Source organism: Onychomys torridus, chromosome 7 (genome assembly GCF_903995425.1).
Source record: "Onychomys torridus chromosome 7, mOncTor1.1, whole genome shotgun sequence".
In the NCBI taxonomy this organism is placed as follows: Eukaryota; Metazoa; Chordata; class Mammalia; order Rodentia; family Cricetidae; genus Onychomys; species Onychomys torridus.
The window spans coordinates 93773209-93798315 of NC_050449.1; the positions used below are offsets into that span (position 1 = coordinate 93773209).

General features: G+C 44.8%; 1 protein-coding gene across 1 annotated transcript in view; it reads right to left on the bottom strand.

Moving 5' to 3' along the window:
* The window catches only part of Pccb (propionyl-CoA carboxylase subunit beta), a 61507-nt gene that overhangs the window by 9535 nt on the left and 26865 nt on the right, over positions 1-25107 (bottom strand). The window contains exons 7-10 of the mRNA XM_036193875.1: positions 14519-14627; positions 12607-12727; positions 11453-11534; positions 1764-1887 (exon numbers count right to left, since the gene is read on the bottom strand). Of these exons, the coding sequence (XP_036049768.1) occupies positions 1764-1887; positions 11453-11534; positions 12607-12727; positions 14519-14627 (436 nt within the window). The remainder of the gene's footprint in view (positions 1-1763; positions 1888-11452; positions 11535-12606; positions 12728-14518; positions 14628-25107) is intronic.

Consider the following 25107-nt stretch of genomic DNA (forward strand, 5'->3'; position numbering starts at 1 on the left):
ACAAAGCTCCACAGAGAAACCCTGTCTCGAAAAGACCCCACACACACACCAAAAAAAAAAAAAAAAAAAAAAAAGAGGGGTAAGTCCCCAGCCCTTTAGAAATAAAGAATTTTACAGAGTTTATAAAGAACATCTACCAAAATCTTACAGCCATCATCACATCTATGGAGAGTGTAGTGACCTCCCAGGAAATCAATCCCCACACAGACAGGGGCAGGCAGACACAGGAGGTTGGAAGCCAGCCTAGTCTACATTCTGAGTTCAAGGGTCAGCCAAGGCTGCTTAGAGAGACCCACCCAACTGCTTTTCAATATTCTACTAGCCAATCCAGTAAGAAAAATATATAATTCTGGGTGTGGTGACACACATCTTTAACCCCAGTACTTGGGAGGCAGAGGTAAGTGGATCTCTGTGAGCTGGGGGCCAGCCTGGTCTATATAGTGAGTTCCAGGACAGCTAGGGCTACATAGAAAGATCGTGTCTCAAACACCAACAATTGTATAAAGGAACAAAGAAAATATATCATCTTGAATAATGATGGTGGGAGTTCAGAACAGTGTACATAGAAAGTACAAATAAACTTGGATCCCCACCAAATACACATACACACACACACACACACACACACACACACACACACACACACACACATGATTTTTTTCAGTTTACTTATATAAAGTCTATTTAAAAAACAGAACCCAAACCAAAAACACCACAATCAGCATATCCTTTCAAATCTAGAAACAGAGATAACTTGGATTTCCACACGCAGAAGAACAAAGCTAACTCACAAAATTAACTCACATTCAACCAAGCTTAAATACAAGGGCGAAAGTCACACACTGCTTAGAGAAGACACAGGAACAAGCCAAACACAGTGGCACATGCCTTTAACTCCAGGACTGAGCACTGGGGAAGCAAAGGCAGGTGGAGTCCTGTGAGTTTGAGGCCAGCCAGGAACGTACAGGAAGACCCTATCGGCAGAGAGAGAGAAAATGGGGAAGAGATAGATGGACAGACAGATAGATTCAGATGACTGGAAGCTGTAGTTAGGAGTAGCTGGGAATTGCTGTTAATGAGACACAAGTATGGGCCTAAGGTCTTGGAAGGTTTCGGAAGCATCAGTGATGTAATAGACGCTAATGAGGAAAACGGCCATGTGGTGATTTCTGTTGCTGCTGCTGCTTCATTAAGGCAGCAGGTTCTTGCTATGCAAGCCAGGCTGACCTTGAACTTGGGGTTCTCCTGCTTCACCCTACCTAGAGTCATGACTACAGGCATATATAGGCATATACTACCCAGCTGACAGTAACACTAACTTTTGTTTTCCAAATTAAGGGGCAAGAGTTGGGAGGCAGTGCCCACAGTGCCCACCTCTATGGCACAGCTATGAGGAGGTCCCCTCAGCCATCCAGGACTCAGATGTGGCCATGTCACCCAACGTGATAGATGCTGTTCATGTCTCAGGTGCTGACTACTGGGTCTGCAGCCCCTGGCAAAGCCACTGGAGACACAAGGAGGACACCAATCAAAAAAAAGCCAACCCTAAAAATCCCAGACCTTCTAAACCGAGAAGAAACAGTATCTTTAAAACCTTCGAGCAGAGCTGTGAAGAAAGCTTTTGAAATATTTAATGCTAAGAGAGAAAGATGCCTTCACCACATGCCTTTGAGTCTCTCCCCTGGTCATGGAAGGGCAGAAGGCAGTTGGACACCAAGAGTGAAAGCAGCAGAAATCAGAGGTTTCTGGGGCCCATGTCCTACCTGAGGCCACCTTGGGCTGGTTGCCGACAATTCCAACGGTCCTCCCATTCATTCTTGCAAAGCCAACAATAATGTTCTTTGCATAATTGGGCATGATCTCAAAAAACTCTCTCTCATCAATCACCTGTAGGAATAAATTTCCTCCTGAGCTCAAAATGATTGAGACAAAAACAGTCTGATACATAACCACAGACAGCTTTACAAAGGACAACAGACAGCCCAGCTCAGCGCAGCTCTTCCCCGCTTGTTGCATGAGGTGGTGTGGGACCCTCTCACACAGCACAGCTTATTATAAAAATTCTAAAATATGAATCTGGCATTAATTGTGGCAATTTATGTGAAACAATTTCAAGCTTACATAAAAACATCAAGAATAGCCAAGAAGTGGTGGTACGCACCTTTAATCTCAGCACTCAGCAGTCAGGCAGATCTCTGAGTTTGAGGCCAGCCTGGTCTACGGAGCATGTTCCAGGACAGCCAAGGATACACACAGAAACCTTGTCTCAAAAACCAACTAACCAGCCAAACAACCAAAACCCATCAAGAATAGTACAAAAGAGTTAGAGAGACGGCTCAGAGGTTAAGAACATTTGCTGCTCTTGCAGAAGGCCTGAGTTTGGGTCCCAGCATCCATGTTGGGCAGCTCACACCTGTAACTCCAGCTCCAGAGGCTCTAACACCCTCTTCTGGCCTCCACAAATACTGTACTCACTTTACACACACACACACACACACACACACACACACACACACACACACACACCAAAATCTTTTTTAAAAAGAACAGTACAAAAAATATTCACGGATCCTCACCCAGATGCTCAACATTTTCCTACCGTTGCTCTCCCATGACAGTCTCCTTTTCTTGACATATGCACATCAAGTTCTCTGAGTCATTTAAGACTGAGTTACAGGCATGCTTTTTATCTGAGTTGCTTACTGTCTAAGAACAATGAAACTTCCTGACATTAGTGCAATGACCTGTGAAGCAGACAATGTCAGTGAATGCAGAACTGATTTTTACTACACCGCCTCACACAGGCTTGAGCAGCTGCCACTTCCAGAGATCCCTTTAACTTTTTCATACATCAGTATTCAATGTCCATCATAACATCTCTGAAGACAAAAATCAAGTCATCATGTGGAGAGTGACTTCTTGTTCGTTTATTTGTGATTTCTTCATGTTTGGAATACCATGGTAACTTCTAAGTAGCTCACATCAAGTGGTAATGATGTCAATCTGTCCTGTGATGGTGTGACCTGCTTGAGTTCTCCTGAGACTGGATGACAAATGTTACAACTAATTTTCTCAGGACTTGGCTATTATCTCAAATTTTCTCAGGGACCCCTAAAAGATGCCTTCACCCATAGACAGCAGGAAAAAAGTCAAGAGAACATGACACCCACATCCCCAAAAGATGAGATAGATGGTTTTTGGACATTCAGATTTGGTGGGTTATAAATATTTGCCATCATTTGGGGGGTTGGTTATGAATTATTATTCATTATGATAAGAAAAAACTACTAGTCTCAAATATTTCACATTGGTATGGATTTTTATATATTGATACAAATTTAAGGTTATTTTTGTTATTATAAATATATACTCTTATTTAAGTTATTATACCTATATAACTTATTTAAAAATATAAAATTAAAATATGTAGGTTAATAATTAGTCATCATATCACAGCTCTGCAGGATTCTATATGACTGGCCTTCTATGAAATGGAAGGACTAAAGCACTTAGCTACTCAGAGTTTCATAGCAAAGTCCACACCTGTTTCTTAAAAACTGTCAACATCACATCTATGGTCTGTAAATGAAAACTGCAGTCTAACTGCTCTTGCAATGTCTAAGGATATACTTATGTTTATGGATAGGGAAGAATGCTCACAAGATAAAAGCAGGACCTGAGAGGTCTATTTGACTAATGTATCTACAGGTAACATGATGGCCTGGTTGTTGTTAGCAGACTTAGATATATTTTCAAGACTGAGTCTAAGTTTGTTTAGCTCAGATATATTTAATAGATAATGGTCCTCAAAGCTATCAAAGATTTGATGAATATGGCATTTAAATTATTTTATTAAAAAGCTTACTAACATAGACAGAGACTCCCAACTCCTGGCAGTAACTCCAAAGAAGATATGGAACACCATGATGACTCCACTTGGATTGTTGGTAACCATGGCCACTGGGTAAAATGCCCCAATGCAACACCTGCCACCAGGACCTGGTCTAGACTGTGGACAAGCAGGACACTGGAGAGTTGACTGCCCCAGTTTGCCTAGACAAAATAAAGTCGGTCTTCCCCATGTTCCTCCTCTACAGGAAACTCACCTTATAGGCCCAACAGTCGAAGACTGATGCTCTTCTGGTAACTCTGCCCCAATTCTATGGAGACCACAGGAGTGTGGGATAGCTGTCTAGATAATAGACTAGTCTCTGTGCTTTTAACTGATATACAGGCCATTCAGATTATACTTCATGTTATAGTTTACAGATCTCTGATAGTATTGATGGCTAGGCTAACTATAACTTTGTCAGCCTAGCAGCAACAGACAACCAGATTCTTCCACAAGGCTATAGCCAGCTGGTTAGCTCATTTTATATGTAAAAATCAAGACTTTTTTGTTTGTTTGTTTTTGTTTTTTCAAGACAGGGTTTCTCTGTGTAGCTTTGGAGCCTGTCTTGGATCTCACTCTGTAGACCATGCTGGCCTTGAACTCACAGACATCCACTTGCCTCTGCCTCCCAAGTGCTGGGATTAAAGATGTGTGCCACCACTGCCCAGCTATGCCTTGATTTTTCTAAAGATACTAGGTTAAAAAAAAAAAAAGATAAACAGTAATTTTCCACTGAAGGAAAATGACTTAAAATGACTGTTCACAATAATAACTGCTTATGTCTCTGGCAAATGATTAGATGAAAAAGAAAGGGTTAAAATCTACACAAGTTTTAAATGTCAAAGAATATCTTAAAACACAAGTCTTGAGGAAAGTCATAAAAGGTCACAGGGGATGTGAACTATATTTGCTTTTGTTTCTCATACCTGAAAATACTGAATTTAAAACAAAAAACATAAAATATGTTAGACTAAAAAACTACAAGAAGAACTTTAATAAAAGTTTTCATGTTGTCTGAGGAAAAAAGGCAGAAGACTGAAATGGTAAAGAAAAGAGTTTGTCTAAAGAAAAAATGTCAGGGGCTGGGGAGGTGGGGTGGGGCGGGAGGGGGAGGACAGGGAACCCATGGCTGGTGTGTAAAATTAAAACACAAATACAATAATAAAAAAATTTTTTAAAAAAGGAAAAAAAGAAAAAATGTCTGGCTGAGTGGAGATAGGAAAAACCTGACCTGAGGGTGTGAATCTACTCCAGCTGTTTTACAGACACCTATTACCTGCTTTTTCTACAATGTGGATTTCAGTACAGATTGGCAATGCTAATGTATCTAAAATTTTTATGTCTTTTTATAAACTAAAATTCATATAAGCTTCAAAAAAAATTGAGAGAGACATAAAACTTGGATCCACCTCTCACAGATCAAAAGGACTCCAGATAAGTACAGCCTAAGTTTCCCCTCCTGTCTATTTCTGAGGATGGTATTCCTTTCTATCTGGTCTTGGGACTCCTCTCTTTCCCAATTCCAAGGACTATGAGCCTGAAAGTTCCAAATGTAACATATTTTCCTTTAAGTTCCTAAATTTTAACTTCTGTCCCTAGTCTATATCTGTCTCAGCAGATTTCCACTTGGCTGACAGACATATCCAAGCATCAGCTGCTGACTACAATCTGCTCCAAATGACTAAGCACTGGATGTTTAAAAGCTGATATGGGGGTTGGGAATTTAGCTCAGTGGTAGAGCACTTGCCTAGCAAGCACAAGGCCCTGGGTTTGATCCTCAGCTAAAAAAAAAAAAAAAAAAGCTGATATGGACCAGTACAGCCAATGCGAATGCGAATGTTCCCTGTCTCTTCAGCTGGGCCAGGGAATTAGACATTTCTGATGGATGCCCCATTGCCTGAATTCCCTCTGTGCCTTTGACTAACATTCCAGACTTCCTGGGCCCTGACAACATCAGCAGGAAGTAATTACAGAGAAGAGAGTAATTACAGAAGACATTGCTTCATGTTCCCCACCAGGATGAAATGTTAGAAAATTCCCTGTCATAGGGGACCTGAGATAAAATAATAACTGGTCTCCATTCTCATTTCCGGGTTCCTTCTAGATAGGAACTCTGTCAGCCATCACAGGGCCTTTGGCCCCTCTGCTTCTGCTGACTGCTGGCTTACATCATTGATGCCTTAACTAAAAGATAATTCCTGTCCGGGTACCATTAAGCTGATGTTATTAGATCCCAATATCAGCCCCTAGACCCATCTTAAAGGATTCGAGATAGAGCCAATCTCAAGGGGTGAATGAAGGGGTTAAACTTTTCCACTTCTACAACTGAATTTAGGTTTCAGTTCTCTGCTGGAGCAAACAGGTGTCTCTCCTAACAAAGGGCCATTTACCAACAAATGACATTCAGGGATGTGGGAGAGAGCACAAACAAGGCCTGAGTCAGCCCCACAATGTCTCAAGGACAGTTCCTGCAACCCCCCTTTAAACTTTTCAAGTATGTCCAAAGATAGACCCTCAACCAACTAGAAGTTACTAATGTAACTGCTGCTTGCTTGACCAATTATGTTCGAGATGACCTAACCATCCCTGGTATTCCTTTAGCTGTGCTTAAGAAGAGCCTGAAAGTTCCTCTCAGGGTTGTCACCATTTTGTACAGGTGAACGACCCTGCATACATTCTGGATTATTAATAAACACTCCTTGCTCTTACACACTATTTGAATGTGGGGTCTTCCTTCAGCATTTTCTTGAACCCTACAATTGAATTAATAAACACCTATGAGACTGGCAAAACCCACCACGGTGGGTGTTGGTGAAGATGTCTGTAGAGCTTTATATAGATCTTAGTACTCTGAGTCCAAGAGCAGATTGATTCCCTTCATAGTATGCCACAGCCTTAGTAATGGAGCGGGGTGGGCATGTAAAGGTGGGAGGTAGAGCCTGCAGTCACTGGAGACGTGTCTTGTCTCGAATCCTGCCATGTCCTGTCCCATCCCAGCACCAACCCCCAACTCCACACACACACACACACACACACACACACACACAAACACACACCCACCCCTTGGTGTGAGCTGCTTCAGCGTCAGTGAGTGCATCGTCTGTGTGTTGGCCTAAAAGACCCTGAAGCTGTGAGATTCAATACATTTCCTCACATCTGGTTACTGTCTTAGGACTGCTCACAGTTCCAGAGAGTCACTAACTCACCCATCCACCATGTGCTTTTAGTGTATTGCTGGTCTGTGTTTGCATTTGTGACAATTTCCTGTCTTTTCTGTGGACAGCAACACAGTATTGATGTTTTTTGTACAGTTGGGAATTGCATCACTTAACTCCTGGAAATCACTTCCCAGTCACCTTCTCATCCTCCCAACTCCTGTATCTTGTGATTACAAACTGTGGTGTCTGTGCTTTCATATTGTGGAGACCATACATGCTGGATAGATTTCCACAAAGGCAATTTCTGGACTATTATCTTGGTCCTATATAATGCCAGCTTCCCTTACCAGCAGAGTATGAGAGGGAATGCTTCCCACAGGCTTGCAAAGGATAGCATTCAAACTTTGCTTCTAGTCAATTTGACATACAAGAAATAACTCAACACAATTTATTTTGTCAAGACATAGTCCTCCAACTCAGGAAACTGCTTGTTTCTGCAGGGTCTCTGTTGACCACTGTGCACGCAGGTAGGCAGTCCTGTGGGGTCTCTCTGTTGGCCACTGTGCACACAGGTAGGCAGTCCTGCAGGGTCTCTGTTGACCACTGTGTACACAGGTAGGCAGTCCTGCAGGGTCTCTGTTGGCCACTGTGTACACAGGTAGGCAGTCCTGTGGGGTCTCTCTGTTGGTCACTGTGCCCAAAGGTAGGCAGTCCTGCAGGGTCTCTGTTGGCCACTGTGTACACAGGTAGGCAGTTCTGTGGGGTCTCTCTGTTGGTCACTGTGCCCACAGGTAGGCAGTCCTGCAGGGTCTCTGTTGGCCACTGTGTACACAGGTAGGCAGTCCTGTGGGGTCTCTGTTGGCCACTGTGTACACAGGTAGGCAGTCCTGCAGGGTCTCTGTTGGCCACTGTGCCCACAGGTAGGCAGTCCTGCAGGGTCTCTGTTGGCCACTGTGTACACAGGTAGGCAGTCCTGCAGGGTCTCTGTTGGCCACTGTGTACACAGGTAGGCAGTCCTGTGGGGTCTCTCTGTTGGCCACTGTGTACACAGGTAGGCAGTCCTGCAGGGTCTCTGTTGGCCACTGTGTACACAGGTAGGCAGTCCTGCAGGGTCTCTGTTGGCCACTGTGTACACAGGTAGGCAGTCCTGCGGGGTCTCTCTGTTGACCATTGTATACACAGGTAGGCAGTCCTGTGGGGTCTCTCTGTTAACCACTGTGTACACAGGTAGGCAGTCCCTGAGTTTCCAGGGACTCCTGAATCTAACCCCCCCGAATCTGGAGCACTACATGGAATGACAGACACCTGCTACATGTCCAGAATATGATGGTTCTGGGGATTTGAGTTCAGGCCCTCACATTCAATGGCAGGAGAGCCATTTACCCATTTAGCCATCATGATGACTGGACTTGAACATTTTCTCACATGCTTAAGGGCCATGTTCGTCTTTTCAATGTTTCTGTTTGTTTTTAGGTGACTTTTCTATCATTTTTAGTCTTTCTTCCCTTGATTGGTAGGAATTTGTGTCATGGTATCAATACTTTCAGATATGGAAAATGTTTTCTACCAGCTTACCACCCTTTGGCTTTTACATTTGTTTCCATGAACAGTAAATTTTTTTAAACTGAAGTAGATTTAAGCAACAATTCAAAAGCATTTCTCTATCTTGTAAGATCATAGAGAGATTCGCCTGTCTTTTGGGTAATGCTCCCACAGACTTACTGTTCAGATGGAATTCTGACCCATTTGTTGTTTATGTTGTTGTTTTCGTATAGACAAGATCTCACTCCATGGCCCAGGCTGGCCTGGAACTTAGGCTTCTCCTGCCTCATCCTCGAAGTGCTGAAATCAGCCTCCAGCACCACATCCAGTATCCTCCCAAGTGGCTCCCCAACTGTCACAGCATCTTTGATTAAGAAAAGCAACCTTGCTCCTGGGCTTGGATCTATTTTTATCATCCACTAACACTCTCCTGGGTCTATTCCGAGCGTCTATTTACACGCCAGTCTCTCACTGTTGTAGCTGTAAAAGCTCTCACACAGACATGGCCAGCCCCGTCTGTAGCTTTTGCAGCACACCCCAGGGATTGGTGTACTTAGGTATAAACTTGCCTAGTTCTGTAAAGTGTTTATTCAGACCGTCTTCAAATATAAACTTTGGAAGAACTAGCATTTTATACTAACCCATGTCAAGGAACAAGGGCATATCTCCATCTGTTTAAGTCTGCCCCTGACTCATCTCCTACATCACCAGTTTCTTCATTTGTCTGTAGCTGTGATATCTGGGATGTTTTCCAGGGAAGGGTCCCTGTATTTTTAAGATGGGAACTAAATTTGCCTGGCCATTTGTCATTTCACTGTTTCAAGACATATATTCTTCTGCCGTTGTTTGAAGAAGAGTCTCGAAGTTTTGATACACAGTGTTTTCATTCAATGTTAGAATTCATTGGGGGGGGGGGCGGTGTACGCCTTTAATCCCAGCACTTGGGAGGCAGAGACAGGCGGATCTTTGTGAGTTTGAAGCTAGTCTGATCTACAGAGCAAGATCCAAGACAGCCAGAGCAGTTACACAGACAGGTTACCCTGTCTCAAAACAACAAAAAGAATTCTGCCATTTGGTTCATATTTTTCTCTTTCATCCAGGAATTGTTCAACAGATTTCTCTCCAGGTATTGGGGTAATTTCATTTTAGTAGTTAAGCATCCATAGTCTAGAGAAGAATTGCTTATAATTTTAAAATATTTTCAATTTATTTTTATGTGTATGAGTGTTTGGTGTGCATGTGTATCATGTGTGTGCAGTGCCTGCAGAGGCCAGAAGAGGGCATCATTGGATCCCTTGGCACTGGAGTTACAGATGGTTGTGAGCAGTCATGTGGATGCTGTGACCAAAACTGGGTCTTCTGTAAGAGCTGTGAGTATCTTAACCACTGAGCCAACAGTATTCATCAAAGTTCTGTAAAGGAACAGACTTTATAGACTGCTAGAGAGTAAAAGGGAAGGTATTCATTTGGCTCACACGATGTGGTCTGGGTATTCCAACAATGGCTGTCTGGTGACAGAAAGGCTAATAATCTGGTAGCTGTTCAGTTCACAGGTCTAGATGTCTCAGCTGTCCCACCTGGATTCCTGGAGAGCTGCTGGTCTTCAGCCTGTGCTAAGATCCTGAAGAAGTTGGATTTAATACTGTCTGCAGAAACAGGACAGATGAACTTCCCAGTCAGAATGAGGGCAGCAGGCCAAGCAAATCCCCTTCTTCCACATCCTTCCTCTGGGCTACACCAGAGGTGTGGGCGAGATTTAGGGTGATTCTTTCTGCTTCAACAATATGATGAAGAAAATCGCTCACAGGAGTTCCCAGCAGCTTGGGTTTTAATTCATCCAGATGCAGTCCAGCTGACAACCAAGATCAGCCATCTCCAAACTATTTTTATAAAATGCGTGTGTGTGTGTGTGTGTGTGTGTGTGTGTGTGTGTGTGTGTGTGTGCCACAGCATGCACATGAAGATCAGATTACAACTTATGGAAGTCAGCTCTCTTTTTACCAGGAGGTCCCAGGGATCAGCCTCAACTCAGCTTGATGGCAGGCACTTTTACACCTGCTGAGCCACTGTACCAGCCAATTATTTGTAATTTTTCTTTTATCAAACTTAATGTTTTCTTTCTGCCCTCATTCAAAATCTTTTGTGAATGTTCCCCTGTAGTTTAGTAAGATTTATTGCCCAATGGTACAGAACACAGTCACAAGGAGGGGCAGCCTGGCCATGCCTACTGATTCCTGCAGGCTCCCAGAATAAGGGAAAAGAAACAGGTCACAGGCTCCAGGACAGGCTGAGCCCACAGAACCATCAATATTCCACTAAGCAAGAGCTGCTGGGAACTGGGCCCAGAAATCAGCAACCTGCAAATGCACTAGAAATCTGCAACCTGCAAATGCACCCAGAAATTTGCCACCTGCACATGCACCCAGAGCCCAACAGCTGCCTTTGCTGATCAAACCAGGACATGGTTGCACAAAGGAAGAGGCGCCATGCATCCTGAGCCTCACACTTACTCCCTGCTCTCTAGCAAGACACGGTATCCCGACCAGAAGCACCTGACAGTAACACCCAACAAGGATCAACCCTGCCTCGCTCTAAGCCAGGATATGGCATGAATATCCTCAGTGCACCTTAGTACCTTCTAAATCCCCTGAGCTCTGCTGGCCCAACCCTCAAATCTATCTGAGTCTTTAAGATGTTAGCTCATACCAGAACATCCTGCCTGGTGGTCCCTAGCCACTGGCCACTACATTTCCCACCTATGCTGACATTGAGACCAAGTCAAAAACATCCTGCTAAGTCGAAGCATGGTGACCATGGCTCAGGCTGAGAGAGGACAGACAAGACAGGACAGGGCGCTTACTGAGTGTATGATGTCCAGCATGTCGTAGGCTTTGCTTGACTCCAAAGGGACGACTGTGTCCAGCTCAGGAACCAGACGGTCACTAGAAAAGACACAAATGGAGTCAGTATAGAAACCACTGTCGTGAGGGAGCCGAGAAGGAAATGAAGCAAACAGAACACATCAACTGGGTGACGTGTCCTCACTGGACCTTCACAGAAGCCACCTTTGTCATCATCACTGAACAGAACCTGAGTGCAATGCTAATTCCTGTGGTTAAAAAAAGAAAAGAAAGATTACTCCTACAGATTGGAGTTCTTTCATTTGCCCTTCTGGAATGTTTCCTACACTGGAGACACAGCACAGACTCGAAACGGCACTGTAGGTAACAGGACAAAGGCCAGGAACCCCACTCTACCTTCCTGCAGCTTCTAAGACAGAATCAATCAATCTCTCTCTCTCTCTCTCTCTCTCTCTCTCTCTCTCTCTCTCTCTCTTTCTCTCTCTCTCTCTCTCTCACACACACACACACACACACACATATTAACCAGCTATAGCCCCTTTAAGCTGAAAAGCTGCAGGCCCACAGAACACAAACAGTCACACCCTGGCCTGTGGCTCTTTCTCTGGCATGTCAAGGAGATCTGGGGTCTTTTTTTTTTTTCCTGAGAAAGGGTTTCTCTGGTAGTCATGACATCCTGAAACTCTCTGTAGCCCAGGCTGGCCTTGAACTGCCTGCTTCTGCCTCCTGAGTGCTGGGACTAAAGGCATATGCAAGGACAACCTGGCTTGGATCTTGAGTCTGAGGTCTTTACTAGGTGCTCAGCAAAGTGGCTCCACCCTAGGGCCAGAAGCAGTTCACACAAGCACATCTCCTAAGACCATGCTGTTGACATCACTTGGGTTGTTCCTTATCAAGACCTAAACAAAATCTTCCACCTCCATTTTTGGACAACTCAAAAGGCTTAACAAACTCCTGTAGTCTCTTCCACCCCCAAAGCCAAAACCAGAGAAGTGAGGAAATCACCAACGATTGCTCCTGTCCCCCAGATGCCCCCAGCGTCACCACAGCTGGGACCTTGTTGACATATTCCGAAACCTGCTCCAAGCTGACCTGAGGTCCCATCGGGATAGAGGCCAGAAGGCCAGAGAAGGACAAGCCCACTGGCACCCACCTGGGGTCATGGCACTCTCGGACTGGAGCTTGGTCCTGGCTGCTGAGGGGTAGGTAGTTGAAGAACTCACGCAGGTTACACAGGGCATCCACATCATTGTCGAAAGCTCTATGGGCCACACCTGAGAACACAGAGGGGATGGGAGGCCCAGGGGCCGATGGTCACCTACAGATGGCATATGAAGATGCTTGCAGGCTTCTCCGGCTTAAAGACGCCAACCAAGCTGGCAGCTCTGTCCTTGGTCTTGTCCAGGGTGGACACCCCATGTGCTGCTCCTCTGCCAGCGCACACCCCCAAGTTCCCTGCACTGTGGGTCCTCTACACTTCCCTGCTTTGTAAGCAGTGGACACTACACCAGCTCCCCCACAGCTGTTCACTGCCTCCTAGCAAGTGCACAATGGGTTTGCAGACAGTAGAAGGGAAGGTGGAACACCCTGGCAGGGGAGGGGTCAAGTCATCATTCTACAAGTGTTTGGAGATAAAAACTAGCCAAACAAGGCCCTGGCAGAGCCAAGCACCCTCCCAGGCCCGCCTCACCCCGACCGTCTACGTCTACCACTGCTCCATAATATCCATGACCCCAAAGAAGCCAGAGGGAAACTTTTATGTCAAATCAGGATCTCAGTCGTGCCCCTGGCTGCTCATCATGCAGTCCATCACTCCTTTGCCCCTTAGCCTTTGTTTAAGCTACTGCCCATGCCTGAGGTGCTTCCTCAACACCCACAGGGAATCTCTGCAAGTATATTCATCTAGTACCATCACTGTGAGCCCTACCCTTGCCCATGAGTGGAACCTCAACAATCCAGTGTCTGGTGGCCTGTTCTTTATCCACAGAACTTAGCACCTTGAATGCACTCCATGATGTTCTTTTTTTTTTTTTTCTTCCTGAGACATGGTTTCTCTGTGTAGCTTTGCACCTTTCCTGGATCTCACTCTGTAGCCCAGGCTGGCCTCAAAATCACAGAGATCCGCCTGGCTCTGCCTCCTGAGTGCTGGGATTAAAGGCGTGTGTCACCACTGCCCGGCTTCCATGATGTTCTTATTTATGTTTTGTATTGCCCATCTTCCTTTCTAGTAACTGCTCCACAGACATGTTCCTAGCACCGAGCACAATGCTTCACACACAGGCACTCGATGAACATCTGCTGAATGAGAAAGTATTCTCAACAAGACTGAATTCTACTAGTCAAAAAGTATTTATAAACTGGCACAACATTCTGGAAGGCAGTCTGCAGATCCTCAGAAAGATCAACAGCTAGTCCACCCAGACTTAGGCATGTGCCAGCAAGAAATAAAAATGGCATACAAATGTTTATAACAGGATATTACATTATAAACACAAATATATATGTTAGAAAACCCAAACGTCCATCAGTAGAGAAACAAGACAGTACAGCAGCAGTCCAGCACGCTGGATGCCCTGGGTATAATCTCCATCCCGGGGGAGGAAGGGTGGGCGTGGGGGTAAATTGTAGCTCACACCTGCAATCCCAGCTTTCAAGAGGCTGAGGAAGGAGGATTAAGAACTCAAGGCCATCCTGGGCAACTTAGTGAGCTCCTGTCTCTAAAATAAATAATGTAATTAGTAGTTATACATTTATATATTGGACAATTGCTCCATTAAAAGGAATTAAGTACTGAGATGGGATACCACACAGACAAGCTTTTAAAACGCCATGGTAAACCGGGTGCAATAGCACAAGACTACAATCCCAGCCTAGCACGTGTACAATACAGGGGTGCGGGTAGGGGACATTCGTAATAAGAACTACCTAAGTCTAGACTCCGGTCTGCCTGTCACTTCTTTACAGCTGTAATTCACAGTCCTCCTAGGAAAGTGCTGTTGGCGAAGTGACATCCAACAACTTTTCACCACCCTGAATGGCAGCAAGGTCATGATCACACCTCTCACCTGACATAGTGGTGTGGGTCTTGGCACCACCCAGCTGCTCCTGAGTGACATCTTCATTGGTAACAGACTTCACAACATCAGGGCCAGTGATAAACAGGTAGGATGTATCCTGAAATCAGATTTCCACAGCTCAGACTCAAGTCACCAGAGCTACTGGGGAATTCACTCAACTGAGACCACAAACATGGGGGAGGTGACAGAGGCCAGGTGGCAGGAGGCGGCTGGGATTCAAGATGCCCACAGGCTGAAGACTTGCTGTCCGAGCCACACTGCAGTGGTTTAAATGAGAATGGCCCCCAGAGGCTGACAGATTTGAAAAGAGGGAGAGGCACCATTTGAAAGGATTAGGAGGCGTGGCCTTGGAGAAGGAAATGTGTCACCAAGACTGGGCTCTGAGGTCTTAAAAAGCTCATGCCAAGCCCAGAGTTCTCTCTTCCTGCTGCCTGCAGATCCAGATGTAGAACTCTCAGCTGCTTCTCCAGCACTGTGTCTGCCTGTGTGCCACCATGCTTCTCTCCATGATGACAATGGACTAACCTCTGAAACTGTAAGCCAGCCACTATTAAATGCTTTCCTTTATAAGAGCTGCGGTGATCATGGTGTCTCTGCACTGCAATAGAACACTATCCTCAGAAGAACTCTCTGCTGTCTGCTTCAGTCTCAGTAAGTTAACCTGCAGTGTGCCTAACCTGCAGTGTGCCTAACCCTCAGTGTGGTTAACTTAAACCTAGGGTCACAGGTGGCCCTGACTCAGAGCTCATGTGTCATGTGCTTAACGTATCCCTTCCCAGGATTCTGTCATTAAAACTTTAAAAATCTGTCACCTCTGGCCGGGCAGTGGTGGCACACGCCTTTAATCCCAGCGATCTGGAGGCAGAGCCAGGCGGATCTCTATGAGTTTGAGGCCAGCCTGGTCTACCAAGCGAGTTCCAGGAAAGGTGCAAAGCTACACAGAGAAACCCTGTCTTGAAAAACAAAAAACAAAACAACAACAACAACAACAAAAAAAATCTGTCACCTCCCACTTCCATGGAGAAACTGAGGCACCAAGTTGGTAAACAGTGACTACTTTAAGTGAGGCTGTTTTTTAGGAACCCATTAGTCAGTACTTGGTGTTAATGAGAAGAAGGCAGGGAAAGGGAGGGGCAGGGGGAGACAGACAGACAGACAACTAGCTGAGCCTGAGATGCTGACCTGGGGTTACAGGTGTCCGCCACACTTGGCTTTAATTTGTAGCTTCTACTTTATGTAAAACATTAGACAGAAGGTGGGGGAGGTGTAATGGAAAATAATAGATCCATGTCCAGCCCTGCTTTCCAAACCTCCAATCTCCCTCCAGTCTCTCATCTGTCTTTCCAGAGATGGTCAACATGTGCAGACATTTATTTTCTCTTATTTCCTAATAAAAACATTTCTCTTTTGACACAATTCTTTGTAACAGTGCCCTGTGCAGATTATTTCCAAATTTGCTTTTTAAAAAAAAACAAAATATTATTGCTTGGAAAGCATTCTGTGAGAACTGTAGATTTTTCCATAATTAATTGCCATAGTTTAGTATAATTTAAGTGACTGCTCAAATTTTCTAGTCTCCTACTAAATAATTGTGTAATAAATCTCCTGTCGAAATCTTCTGTCTGTATTCTTTCATCTGTTTTTCTAATGCATGGTGTGTGTATGTGTGTGTGTGTGTGTGTGTGTGTGTGTGTGTGTATGTGTGTGTGTCTATCTGTGCCTGTATGTGTATCTGTCCCTGTGTGTATCTGTGAGTATGTGTGTGTATCTGTATCTGCCTGTGTTACTTTTATTTTGTGCCCTTGTTTAGAATAATACCAGTAACATCTTTCCCACTGCACACACAGAGATTTTTTTAAGTAAATATTCATAGAATATTATTGATAAAAATTTTTAAAAAGAACTGAAACAACTAGCCCAAAATGTAAATAAATTCATGATTATGACTATGCAAGGCACCTGAGAGGTGAGTGCATGTGAGGAGTGTCCAGACAGGAGAGAAGAACTTCCTTGAACATGACACCACCACCAAGGAGGACAGAGCACTGGCTCTGTGGTTAAGAGTGAGCACTGCTCTTACACAGGGCTCAAGCTCAGCTCCCAGCAGTTAGGAGTGTCCTGAAACTCCAGCTCCAGGGGGTCAGATGCCTTCTTCTGGCCTCTACAGACATCAACACTCATGTGCCCTACCCCCCAGACACACATACACTAACAATTTAAAAAATAAATCTTTCCCCCAGGAAATCAATGACTTTTAGAGAAAAAAACCTCCTTTTGCTTCAGGCATGGGAACAGGGGAGAGAGACCAGGGCATTTCTTCTTTTAAAAGGCAGAAGGGAAACACCAAACTCCAGCCAGTTCGATCTTTCCATGTGGGATAAGGGACACCCCAATTCCAGCATTCTAGCCATCTAGATGAGAGGGGAGGAGACCAAGACATGTGTCACAGTCCAGAGCCACAGAGTCACTAAAAGACCAAGACCGTCTCAACATTTGGGCAGAAGCAAGCAGATGTCTATGGGTTCAAGGCCTTCCTGGACTACATAGAAAGACCCTGTCTTTAAAAAAAATTTTGAAATTTGCAGGTAAATAGATGAAAACAGAAAAGAATTCTATTAAGTGAGGTAATCCAGACCCAGAAACACAAATGCTACATATCCACTCTCATCTTTGGTTCCCAGTTCCAAATCTTCATATGTGAGTCTACAACCTGGAGAAATCACAGAAACCAGGAAAGTAAAAAGGGACCATGGGGAATGGGTAAACAGGACAAGAGGACACAGGTGACACACAGGGAAAACAGGAAAAATAGGGAGGGAGGAGAGACAAATAACATGTTTGACAAAGCCTCAGAGAATCACTGTTGTATATGTACCTAACTGTGGCGGCATTCCTGCTGAGCTCAGGGCCTGGTTCCAGAGAGCAGCACCTAGCCCTCCGCCTTCCTTTGTTCAACCACACCTTTTGTTTCTCTTACCGCCCTATGTGAATCTTGTTTGAGAGTCAAGGATCCAAGAGTCCCTCAAGGATCAAAGGCCTATGCAAAACTTGGTCCAGGAAACCCGGAAAACCAAGGTACCTAATAATTCAAGTAATTTGCACCTGGCATTTGGTCTCTGGGAGCTCCTTTTGGGTTGCTTTGAAGGTAGAGAAATTAACTATCTAAATTGTAAAAAAGAGTAAATAAATATGCCCTAGGTGAAGGGAAAAGGGGCTTCAGTCCTTCGAGTCTGGACTCCCTGCAGCCATGAAAGGCTAGATTTATTCTTAAGATGCTTTTGTGTCTTTATTCCACGGTGTGAACTCACACACCCATGTAGCGACTTATACAACAACCTAATGTTACACACGCCACGTGTATGGTGGTGTGAGTGAGAGTGGCCCGGAGGCTCATAGGTCCCACTTTGTGGAACTGTTTGGGAAGGATTAGGACGTGTGGACCTGTTGGACTAAATCTTTTTCTGTCCCACCAGTCAGCTCCCACATAATGACACAGAGACTTATTATTAATTATGAAAGCTCGGTATTAGCTTAGGCTTGTTTTTAACTATCTCTTATAATTTAAATTAACCCATTTCTATTAATCTACATTCTGTCATGTATTGACCATTGTGCTTCCTCTACATTTCCTCTTTCACGTGCCTAGATCCCTCCTCCTATGTTTTCTCTCTGCCCAGAAGTCCCGCCTACACCTCCTGCCTAGCTATTGGCTGTTCAGCTTCTTATTACACCAATCACAGCAATACACCTTCATACAGGGTACAAATATCCCACAACAGAGGTGTGTCACTAGGACTAGGCTTTGAAGTTTCAAGACAAATACCATTCCCAGGGTCTCTCATCTGTCTCCTACTTGTAGATAAAATGAAACTCTAACTGTTCCTGCTGCCATGCCTGTGTTCTGCCAGCGTGGACTCTAATCCTCTGAAACTGGAAGCCCCAAATTAGATGCTTTCTTTCATACTTTCTTTGGCCATGGTGTTTTATGACAGCAACTGAAAACTAACTAAAACAGAAGATGCTACCAGGAGTGGGGAAGTGCTGTGACAGACCTGACCATTCTTTCTGAGGGGAGAATGTAGAAGACTTTGGGGCTTTGGACAGGAAAGTGGCTGAATTCTACTGGCAGTGCAGGAACTTGAAAGACAGTGGTTTTGAGAGCAATGTGTACTATGGAAGCCCTGATCAAAAGGTTTCAATACTAGCAACTGGGCTAAAAGACAATTCTTCTGTTATTTTGGCAAAAAAAATGTGACTACTTTCTGCCCGTCATAAGAATCTGCTTGAGGCTAAATTTAAAAGTACTGGACAGAGTACTGCCTCCTTGCAGAGGACATTTCATGACAGCCTAATACTGACTCTGCCCCATGGTTATTAGTAATCACTCTTATACGGGTCTACAATAAAAAGAGCAAGTGAGACAAAAAGAAATCCAAAATGTACAGTTTGAAGTTAAAAAGAGCACTAGGAAATTTAGGGAGGGGTGCTCTCAAGGAAAGACCCCACCCAGCTAAGTTTTCAATTTGCTAAGTGTCCAGAACCCAGGAACAAACCAAACAAGCAGAGGAACGGAAACTCCACAGACCCCTACACACCAAATATCAAAAAAGACCAATTCAAACAAATACTTTTGGTGCCCTTACTGGCAGACTGGCACTTCTATAAAAACCACCCACACCAAAAAGCTACAAGACAGCAATGAGGAAGGAGGGTCCAAAAGAAAATCAGGGAACCCAGGAAGAGCCACAGAGCAGCAAGCACTTCCTGTGAATTCCAGAAGGCAGAAACAAGAATTAAGAATCTGCCTGAGGCTGGACGGTGGTGGTGCACACCTTTAGTCCCAGCACTCGGGAGGCAGAGCTAGGCGGATCTCTGTGAGTTCAAGGCCAGCCTGGTCTACAGAGCAAGTTCCAGGACAAGCACAAAAAGCTACACAGAGAAACCCCGTCTTGAAAAACCAAAATAAATAAATAAATAAATAGATAGATAGATAAATAAATAAATAAATAAAAGAATCTTCCCGAGCCACACTACAGCTCAGAGTGCTGAGCCATCCACACTACTGACACACGGTTCCCCAGCTACAGAGATGAATGAGAAGCCCCAGAAGAAGCCGAGGGAGAAAGCATTCCACTAGAGAAGACTAATGGTAAGAACCCTGAGCACTTTCTCCTCAGAAACCAAACACACAAGAGACAAAGTAAAATATCTGAAGTGTTGACAAGATTTATTAAAAAACAAAACAAAACAAAAAACCAAAACAAAACAAAAAAACCACACACACACACAAAGTGAGAATTCCATACCCTACAGTCATCTTTTTTCCTATTTCCTTCTTTTTTATTAGTTCTTTGGGAATTTCATACGTTGTATTCACTTTCTTTCCCAACTATTCCCAGATCCGTACCCTTCCCTACCCATCCACCCAACTTTGTCTTTTTTATAAGGGGTTTGGGAAGCACAGTTTGTGTTGTCCATATACTCTTGGATATGTGCCTATCCAGTAGAGCACAGGTTCCCAACCTGGGGGTCTCAACCCTTTGGGGGCCAAATGACCCTTTCACAGGAGGTACCTAAGACCATCTGCATATCAGATATTTACATTATGACTCATAAGAGTAGCAAAATTACAGTTACATGTAGTAATGAAAATAATTTAGTGGTCAGGGGTCAGCACAACATGAAGAGCTGTATTAAAGGGTCCCAGCATTAGGAAGGTTGAGAACCACTGCTCTAGAACATGGTCACTCTACCAAAGCTACACCCTTAAAGAGAACTGACTCTCCCTCTCCCAGCAGCCGTCAATTGCCAACAGTTTCTCTGCTAAGGGTAGGACTTCATGACCACCTTCTCTTGCTCTGTAAAATGGAACTCATACCTGGCACCATTATCAAGGCCAAGAACCAATGACCAGACAGGGCATAGGCCCTAAGGGAAAACCTACCACTATTATTCTGCTGATGGACACACTACTAAACCAATTCCTCATGACTTATTATACCCATGTAGCTCAGTGCATCTCAACCCTTCTTTTGCAGTAGATGGTGACTAACCATACAGTCGTGTTTCATGGCTAGGGGTGGAGAACGGTGGATACATGCACAATAAGGCAAATATGTCTGCAAAGCAAACTTTGGGGGAGATCTCCCATTTACCATCTTATGCCTATGCATAATTAGGCATGCATATGATTAAAATCAAATGCATTGTGGGAAGATACATGTCCAGGAGAAAATGTAACTTTAGCTGTTAATTAAAACAGAAAACCAGTGGATGGAGATATGGCTCAGTGGTTAGGAGCACAGTTCTAGGGTATCTGATGCCCTCTTCTGGCCTCCCCAAGTACTACATGCATGTGGTACACAGGTATACATACATGCAAGCACAATATCCACACAAATAAAAATAAATAAATCTTTAAAAAAGGTTTTAATATAAAGAACTACACCCCTTAGCAAACAAACTACTCCTTCTCTTGAACCCCATAAAAGCCCAAATAATTATTGGGGACTTCAGTACCCTCATTCACACAATCTGCTATCATCTTTTTTTTTTTCTTTTGGTTTTTTGAGACAGGGTTTCTCTGTGTAGTTTTGGTGCTGGTCCTGGATCTCACTCTGTAGACCAGGCTGGCTTTGAACTCACAGAGATCCCCCTGGCTCTGCCTCCCGAGTACTAGAATTAAAGGCGTGCGCCACTGCCGCCCGGCTCCACTATCAATCTTAATTAACAGTTTATATCTGACCTGTATCATTGCTTTACTTTAAATAATGGTACTTTACTACTTTCACTAATCTGTGTTAGCCCTTATTTTATTCTTAAACAATAAGCCAAGAACCTTGAAACACCAGCTAAGACCCCAATCACTAACAACACAGTGATACATGCTCGTAACTGCAGCACCATGTAGGCTGAGCCCAGAGAACTCATTTGCAAGTCTTTTTCTGTCCCACCAGCCGGCTCCCAAACAATGGCATGGAGACTTCTTATTAATTATGAACGCTCAGCCTTAGCTTAGGCTTGTTTCTAACTAGCTCTTATACCTTAAATTAACCCATTTTAGTCTACATTCTTCCATGCACTACCTCATCTCCATTGTGCCCATGCTGCTTCTTTTGCCTCTGGCTGGTGACTCTGCCTTTCTTCCTCTGCAAGTCCTCTTTCCCCAGGAGTGTCACTTAACCTCTTCCTGCCCAGCTAATGGCCATTCAGCTCTTTATTAAACCAATGGCTGTGACACATCTTCACACAGTGTAAAGGAATATCCCACAGCATTAACCAGCCTGGACTACACAGCAAGAAGCTATCTTTATGGGGCTGGAGAGATGGCTCAAAAGTTAAGATCACTTGCTGCTCTTCCAGAGTATCTGGGTTGGGTTCACAGTGCCAATGTTAGGGGCAGCTCACAACCATCTGTAACTCCAGTTCTAGGGGATCTGATGCCCTCTTCTGGTATCTGAGAGCAAGGCACAGACAGACATACATACAGGTTAAAAACAAAACAAAAAACATACACAAAAAATAAATTAAAAGCGATCTTAAAAATTTGTTTTAAAGAATTTTAAAAGACAAAAACAAGATTCAACTATATATTTTTGTTGTTTCCAAAATTCCCACTGAAGATATGAAGAAAGATTTATCTTGCTAACATTACCAAGAGAATTAAAGAATGTATACGCTGATTTTAGTCAAAATATACTTCAAATTACAAGAAACCATCAGGGATCAGCAAGAAACTACAGTGATGAAGGGTAGCTCCCCAGGAGGTCAGAACAGACCTTGTGTACCCAACATCAAAGCAAAGCATGATGGGAGGTGAACACAGAACCTCACCACAGAGGCCAGCTCCAGCTGCAGAGAACCAGCAAAGAACATCCCAGACATCTCTTCACATTCTCCTTTCCCCAGCTACTGCCTCCTTCCCTGCCTTCTCTCTGCTTTGGTCCTATCCCCTCTCACCACGATTCACTGGAGCCCTGAGCCAAAACAAATCCTTCCTCCCCAGGACTGCTCTTGTTAGCTAGTCTGTCGTGGGAACTTGCTTCTTTAACTCACATTGTGTTCACATGGATGAGTTTTCCTCTATCTCTTTCATTTAAATATTAACTCCATGTAAGTGGGAACCCTGACAGCTTCATTTTTCACCGTATCCAGTGCCAGGCCATTCAAAAAGAAGGAGGAGGAAGAAGAGGAGGAGGAGGAGGAGGAGGAGGAGGAGGAGGAGGAGGAGGAAGAGGAGGAGGAGGAGGAAGAGGAGGAGGAGGAGGAGGAAGAGGAGGAGGAGGAGGAGGAAGAGGAGGAGGAGGAGAAAGAAGAGGAGGAGGAGGAGAAAGAAGAGGAGGAGGAGGAGGAGGAGGAGGAGGAGGAGGAGAAGAATACTTTGGCAACCCTTCAGCAAAGCCCAGTGCACCTGTCCTGGCTTTCAGGGCTACCCTTAAGCAGCAGGACAAGTTCAGAACAGGTTGTCAGTTGTACCAAGCACACACTGACACTGTCTTAACTGACCTAAGCACGTGTCCCAGACTTCCTGGGGGAAGGAAGTAGATGTGATAGCAAGACCCCTGAAAGCCCTGCTCTGGGCCCTCCACAAGTCCCCAGACACCCTCTCTCTCTCACTGACCTGACGCGCACCAGCAAGCAAGCAAGGAATCAAAAGTGGCCCAAGCTTGCAGCTCAGGAAAGTAGAACGGCCAGTGTAGGCACTGTCCCCCTCTGTCACCCACTGATATAGGATTTGGGGGGTACAGACTGGGAGCATAAATCAAGGTCTCCCCAAACACCATGTTCCAATGAGGTAGTCATCTCATGAAACTTTTATCGTAACAAAATTTAAAAGTCATAAATCAAGACAGTTTCAAATCCACTGGGGGCGCGTTAGGTAGGAGGGTCGATGTGAGACGGGAGAACTCTGCCGTAGGCCTTGGATGTTGGCTGACAGCACTCGACACATTCCAAAGGGTTTATGTCTGTTTGTCAGGATGTTAGCTCGGTCCTACACAGACAGGGGCAAGGAGTGGCTATTTAATAAGTTACACATCACCAAGACAAAGTGCAATCAGTCTCTCAACCTCGCCACAGCTCTGAAGTTTCAGGGAGGCAAGGGAGGCAGGCTCTCGTCTGGCTGGGGCCTTTCCTTCTCCCAGCATGGAACTCCTGAGAAAATTCCCATTTCTTTGGGGTCCACTGTTTCAACAGTCTGGTAGATTGAGAGACGCAAGTGTCTCTTTAGACCATCGTCGATTCTGCCAAGCTAGTTACACCAGCATACCACAGGGCCATCCTGAGGCTGCCGAGCTTTCCCTGGTGTGAGGCCCCACTGTGCAGATTCCTTCAGCCTTAAACAGAGTCCAGCCAGAGCTGCTGATGCAAAGAACGGAGGCAGAGAAATGCAGGCGACGGGTGCATGAGAGGGTTCAGCAGCATCAGGTACATGCAAGAGAGTGAGTGAAGAAACTGCCGACATTTAGACTTGTTTTTCAGCATTCAATCAGGCTGAGCTGAATGTAGTGATGTTTACATTCTTTGTACTGGCTGCCTGCTCAGACTTTACTGCTTTTAACAAAAATTTATTTTTGTAAAAAGAAGAAAAGAAACTGCGGACATGATGGCTCCACGGTACAGTGACAGTGAAGGGTATTTTAGGTAAAAGAGAAGTGTGCAGTGGCATCTACAGGAGCGCAGAGCAGAGAGGAAGAAAGCAGCTTGGATATGGCCAAGGCCATCTGCAAGAGAAGGGAGAACAGTGCATAGACAGAGACAGACAAGTAGGAAGAGCAGGAGCATAAAGAGAGTAGAGGTCTGAGCTCAGAAGGCCAGGGCAGGGCTTTGAAATGTGTAACAAGTACTTGTGAGTAGGGACTGCAGGAGGCCAGAGGCCAGCATGGGCATTGACATGCACCCACTGGTTTGTCAATGGAGCCCTATGTCACTTATGTCAGAGGTGGGGAAATGACTCCTTTTGGCAGATGGAGACCAGCTTCACAAGCTCCTGAGGAATGCTGGCTTTTTTTTTTTTTTTTTTTTTCCTTTCTAACCACCAGAAATCCTCCTATAGGCCAGGTTGGGATCATTTCTAGACAGTACAGGCAGCCTGAGACCTTGAGACCTAACAATGGGCCAGGTGGACACTAGTCACCCAGAACGAGGGTGCTGACTGTTGACAGGGTAAGTACTTGGAGACAACAAACCCTGATTCCCAGGAAGCCCCCCCCCCCTCACCCCAAAGGTCAGGGACAAGCTATTAGCAGCTAGTTGCTAAGTCTTAGACTGGGCTGCCCCAGTGGTGACTAGCGCAATGTGCAACCTCCACAATAGCTGTAGAGTGGGGACCCCTTAACCACCCAATACAGAAGCTGTGAAAACTTCCCCAATTTGGATGCTCCATGTGCATGTGGTGGAGCTCCCACACTAGCGCTGGCTCCTCAGCAGGCACTCATGATCCCCAAAGTTGCCCTAGTGAATGCTTGGACTCGGGGCACACATTTGCTGACGGGTCCCAAAGTTCCCCCCATTATGGTAGCTATACAGCAGTGTTCTAAGAGAAGTGTTTCGAGCTACATGGGCTAAGAGAGTAGCAG